Source organism: Pteropus vampyrus, unplaced genomic scaffold (assembly GCF_000151845.1).
Source record: "Pteropus vampyrus isolate Shadow unplaced genomic scaffold, Pvam_2.0 Scaffold77, whole genome shotgun sequence".
NCBI classification, from domain to species: Eukaryota; Metazoa; Chordata; class Mammalia; order Chiroptera; family Pteropodidae; genus Pteropus; species Pteropus vampyrus.
This window is the reverse complement of record NW_011888858.1, coordinates 6,671,455-6,677,397: the sequence shown is the minus strand read 5'-3', so window position 1 is coordinate 6,677,397 and position 5,943 is coordinate 6,671,455. Positions and strand designations below refer to the sequence as shown.

The window sequence follows — 5,943 nt, the reverse complement described above, 5'->3', positions numbered from 1 at the left end:
CAATCAGATACGTGCAAAAACAATTTGTTAAATGACGTAGGGAAGACTATAAAAGTTCCAGAATGCTCACTCTCGTGTAGTTTGCAACGGCGCGTTATCCGGAAAGATCTGTGCAGCTCACAAGCATGAGATTCTGCAGGGGAGGCTCCTCTGCTCCACGAGTTGGCAGGATTTATTTTCATTTGCTCTGCATGGACCACTTGAAGTAAAGAACATCACTGCTCTTCTGGAAAAAAATTTCCTCCGCCCTGTAAAGGACCAGGTTTGGGGCCCTCAGGGGCTCAACAGGGCTATTCTTGTCTAGAACAGCCACTATGAAGACAGCTGTGGAACACTTTTTGATAGTCACATATGAGACATGAAGAATGTTACAGAAAAACAAGAGTTCAGAAGCCCCCCACACACACTCATAGAAAGATTACCATCAGAATATTCTTAAGTTTTAAGGAGTCTGGAAAGCCTGTGATCTTTGTAATGTTTCCCAGAGTCAGCTGCTCTCGAGGAAGATGTTCACCATCGGTCCTTCCACACACGATTTTCTGGGGGGACAATTTTTCAACGTGATCCTCTGGGCTGACTCAGGTCACCAGGTTTCTGCAATCTCTGTGAGAACCCTCAGCAGCTCAGCAAATGCAGGGCGGCCTTTAGGTTTCTGGAAAAGAAAAGCAGAAGTGGTCAGCTCAGCGTAAGGCTCGCTCAGACACCAGCTCTGGGACGAGGCGGCGGGACGTGGATCCAGGCTCGTTCTCCACGAATGGAAGAGAAACGCATCTCGGGTGACGCACAGGGCACGACTGGCAGTTCCGCGGGGCACGAGTGTGAAGATGTCAGAGCAGAGAGCGCTGCAAAAATAAAATGACTTGTGCTGCAAACACCAGCCACACGTGACTATTAAAATTTAAGTTAATGAAAATTAAATATGTTTTTAAATTAACTTCTGTCACGACAGCCCCTTTTCAAGTTTTTAATGACCAGGTATAGCTACCATATTGTAATAGCACAGACGTAGCACATTTCCATTATCACAGAACTGTCCCAGAGATCTATTTGGATGCCTTGCAATGCATGAGGTAAAGGAGAGGGGGCGCATCTCGAGTTCCAGGCCTCCACGCTCAACCACAGTTATTTACTACAGCTGTTATCCTGTAGAAAGAAGGGTTTCAGTCTTCAAGTAAAAGCAATGTTTCATGAGGGACTTTACAGGTCCTAGAGCACAGGCTGATTGTCTTAAGGCCCAGTCATCAAAACCCTGGCTACAGAGCCAAAGATTGGAGCATTTTCCTATATCCCGTGTGGTTGGCTTTGGCTCATGAGGAAGAAGAGTTGACCTTCTTGGTATCTTTGAAATCTATGGGAAATAGAATTACTCGTAGTAGCCACTTTCTCACAAAGATCACTAGCAACAGGGTTAGTGGGGAGACATGGCCCTCAGTGCCTATGAGCAATTAAAAAAAAAAAAAAAAACAGAGCAGAAGAATATGTGAGCAATGTGAGAACATTCCGTGAGACTATAAGAATACATGCTGGAGCTTTTGCAGAGGCTGAAGTTCTGCAGGATTGTAATAGAGCCCATTAAATGTATCAGTGTTATTACAATCATGTTTGAATCTAGAGGCATATAAGCACTTGGAGCTTTTAGATCACATTAAAAAGGCAAAATCAACTTTTGCAAACAAGTAAATCAGCATAATCAAAACATTGTTTTAATCATTGTTCCAACTGTAAGTTTAGACTGATGGCATTTACTTGGTCCTCCCATCAGCATCTAATTACCCCTGCCCTGTCTCTGTCTCCTCTTCACAGATGCATAAAATCTCAATACGTTTTATTGTATGAACATGTACTTGTCTATTGCTTCATATACAATATATCTTCCTCAGCTATTTGCATTGTTAATGCAAAGATGCTCTTAAGACAGATGTTTGCTACTAACAGCTTACTTAACTTTTTTTAATGTCTTTCAAGATTCCTTGAGGAGCAGTTAATCATATGTAAAATATTTTCTTACATCAGGTCTCTCTATAAAATTAATAGTTCTCTAGAATGTGAACAGCCATATTGTTCTTGAAATGTTGAATTTTCCAGTGCTCGTAGAATCAGGAGTTAAGTGGCTTTTTTTTTAGTCGGGGGGTAGGGGAGGGGAGCGGGGGATGGGAAACTCCTTACCCAGCTGTGGTTTTTCTGGGCTGAAAGTATTAGCCGGAAAGAGAGGAGCTATCAAAATCACAGAGGACTCTGATATGAAGGGTAGGGGTGTGTTGAGCCAGTGCCTAGAAAAGACGGAGGTGAGCCACTAATCCCTCTGGCTTTCTTTTTTAAGCTTGGCATTTCAAGGAAAAGAGAAACTGGGCTCCCAAGAGATAATTTCCTGAGTAGAAGTTCCTGGCACACTTTCTGCCTTCGTTCTTTTTCTGGTGTAATCTCTCCATCAGGAGTCTTGAGTGCCACAAAAGAGAGATGTAACCCATTACTTTTATCCTTGGAAAAGCAAGACGGATTAGAGTGAAGAAAATAAAAACATCATCTTCCAATGTGGAAGTTTAACAAACCTGATTCCACTCTTAGTTTCCACACGCCAGTTCTTAGAAGTAGTAAAACATCTAATTACTGAGGCTTTACTAACAAGAGTTTCTGCAAAAACCAATCTCAGAAAGATAAGATTTGAAAAATGTCCTGAATTTCTCAGATGAAAAGCCATTGTTAGAAACAAAATGAATTAATGACTTGGTAGTGGGAATTTCAGATAGAAATAGTATTTCTGGCTCTCAGGTATCATTACCAAGAAACGGACACCTTTTCCTGCCATGATGGAGTCCTGCAGTAAGGTTTGTGATCATCAGGTCTGCTCTCAGATGCTGGGACTGCCAACCTTTGCAGGTAGGAAAGGGACACTCACCTCATGCCAGCAACTGTACATGACTTCATATATGGACATTGGTGCCAGATGAGGGCGGTACAGCCTAAAGCCATTAGAAATGGCTTCCACAACTTGCAAATTTGACTTATTTTCAAAAGGCATTTTCCCTTCTGTAAAAACTTCCCACATCAAAACTCCTGCAAATAAAATGCATGAAAACCAGAGGTTAGAAAGAAATGGTTACTTGGAACTGAAAGAACTTTTCAAACTACAAGGCATTATTTTCTTCTTCTAGACTTTGAGTAATAATCATCCAGAATAAGAGCAGGTCTATCTATAAAGCAGACCATGTGCATCTTAGTTTTTGAACAAATCTGCACACTGAAAATATTCCAAGTGAAAATAATGCATTTCCTTTTCCATCGGTTTTGACTGCCTCCCTATTGCAAGAAAATGCTATCAGCATTTTCATTTTTTAAATATGCTCGTGTCCCCACACCCTGAAAGTAATAAACCTTTTTTTTTTTTTTTTTTGCCATTCCATAGAAAATGACAGAATTGTGTGAGGTTCTGCTACCCACTAAAACCAAGCGTTTACCGGCCAGTAGATGGCGTGCGTTCCTCTCCCCACTGAGAGACTGCTGGGTGGAACCTCAGAATATCTAGCAAGGGCTCTATATATAATAGATATTCAGTAATCACTGACTGATGGATTGCTTCGTGAAACTTCCTCAAGGCTCTCAATTTGATTTCATTTAATTATTCACATATTCTACAAATATGTATTAGGTATTGATTAGAGGCCTGTGTTAGAGTCAGAGGATTCTTAATAATGAAACCAGACCAACCACTCAAAAGTTCACTGTCCAGTGGGGAAGAGAGACAAGTAGTCAAGTAAAACTCAAGGAATTCTAATTGTTCTGCAACCACTTGATGAGCTACTTGGGTTGCTATCCAACAACTTAACTGCTCTCCAGTAGAGCTTAAAATGTCACCTGCCATGACTAACGCATGTCAGTGGAGAGCTAATGAGTCCAATGATAAAAGCTTAAACTTATCGTGAACAATAAAATGCACACCCTCCTGAGGGTGCAGCTGTCTCTCCAAACCCAAGAAGCCGTCCAAGAAGATCTGGATCAAAGAAAATAGATTATAGTACATTAGTTGCCACTTTTTGAAAATCAATTAAAAGAACGAATTTCACTGGACATAAGTCTACAGTGTCTCTTTCTCAATAAAGAGCATTACTCAATATAAATATCAACTGAGAGATCCCAAGGAGGCCTATATCTAAATTCCACAAAATTTGAAGGTAATAAGTAAATTAGGTGACACTGCTTAGTAGTTAGACAATGAAGTTTATTCATTACATTCGAAATTCAATGATACCATAAGGTCAGTTTTCCTTGTAAATCTCTGTGGTGTGGAAAAGTTGGCTGAGTTTGTTTTCTAGAATAGTAGACTCTTTGTTATGATTTTATAGCAAGAGCTCAATGGGAAAGGAAAAGATCCAAAAGGCAGACTTATGTAAGGAGGCTTAAGACACCAGTTGCTAAAGACAGTCCGGAAGTGTTTAGAACACCTAAGACAGAAGCACAGTTATAAGACTTTTCAAAATGCTATGTCGTATTAAGAAATCAAAGTAAGAAGAGATTGGCCTATTTCATGAAGTCAAGCTCCATCAAATGAACATCAAATTTACTCACCAAATGACCAGACATCAGATTTGCTGCTGTATTTGTTGAAATGTAAAACTTCAGGAGGAGACCACTTGATTGGGAACTTGGCTCCAGAAGAACTGATGTATTCATCATCCAAAACATACCTAAAGTCATCATATTCAGAGCACACTGTGGTGAGTACCTCCAAGCTCTGTCTACTTCAAATCTCTTTAGTTAACTCAGTTCTAAGACAGAGTGGTTTACCCCAGAAATGTTCTATATACCTTTATTTTTATTGTCAAAGCAAGAGAGTAGCCCTTATTGTGTTTCCTCCTCAAACTAAGCCTCAGTTGTGTTTATTTTATCTGGGTCTCAGAAAACTATAACAATTCTGCAGTCCAAAACATATCCTACTGATTATATCAGTTATGAAAATTCTTGATTTTGCAAAGAAGCATGCTGAATGGCCTAACAACCAAGGTTATACAAAGAAACTAAAAGATAAATATATAATGGAAAAGAAAAAATTCAAAGTTGGATGCTTTACTTTTTTCTTCTTGCATATTTTTGTGGACAGAGAAGGGAGGAAATAAAAGTATCTAAACATAATACATCTGATGTGAAAAAAATCTCTAATGCATTAAAGTGATTCTATATAGAAAGAAATCAGTAGTAACTACCATCTCCTTTTTAAAAAATAACAAAAGAATTAATCCTCTCTCCTTATTGAGAATTATATGCAGGAATATCCAAGTGTATCTGAAGAGAAGCAATGATAACTAACTTGTGCTATGTGGCCCCTTGAGTATGCAATATAGTATTTTTAAATTATTTATTCATGCTTCCCCATGCTTCCACTTTTTCCCACATATCCTACCTCACCTTATCTTTCAGCTTTTAATTGAGCCAGAGGGCATTCTACTATGAGAAAGGAGGAATCGTAGAAAACAAAGGTAAAGAGCCATTTTTCATAGCTTCTGAGTTTCAAAACTCTAGGCTTTCCAGAGAAAGAAGACTGGCTTATTAACAAAATATTTGGGAAAATGACTCCTGAATAAGAGTGAACCTCCCCACCACCATCACCAATAATTCCTCTAGAAAAAGAGATCCCTTGAGCTAGGAAGTGGGGGAAAATAGAAGGAAAAGGGAAAGAATATTAGATATTTATGGGTAGCTGAGGAAGGGTCTTGACCCTGCATTCTACATGAGCTTCCCTTGTCACACAGAAGGGAAAGAAGGCCCTACATTTCCCCACAATAGATTGGTGAAATGCAGAGCAAAAGAGAACCTCTGCCCTCTTTCCTAGGTTGAGCCCCAGGAAAAACAGATAGCAGAGAATGAAAAACTGTGGATGTACCCAGGTAAATGGGGCCTCAGATCACCTCCATGGAGTTTTCTAATATAGAGAATACTGGATAGAAAGGA

At 39.6% G+C, this 5,943-nt stretch overlaps 1 protein-coding gene across 1 annotated transcript in view; it reads right to left on the bottom strand.

Moving 5' to 3' along the window:
• Positions 1-301: 301 nt before the first annotated feature.
• Positions 302-5,943, bottom strand: part of TXK (TXK tyrosine kinase) — a 35,705-nt gene continuing 30,063 nt past the window's right edge. Inside the window, exons 11-13 of the mRNA XM_011362683.2 lie at positions 4,564-4,682; positions 2,897-3,054; positions 302-652 (exon numbers count right to left, since the gene is read on the bottom strand). Coding sequence (XP_011360985.1) covers positions 584-652; positions 2,897-3,054; positions 4,564-4,682 — 346 coding nt within the window. The 3' untranslated portion in view covers positions 302-583. The remainder of the gene's footprint in view (positions 653-2,896; positions 3,055-4,563; positions 4,683-5,943) is intronic.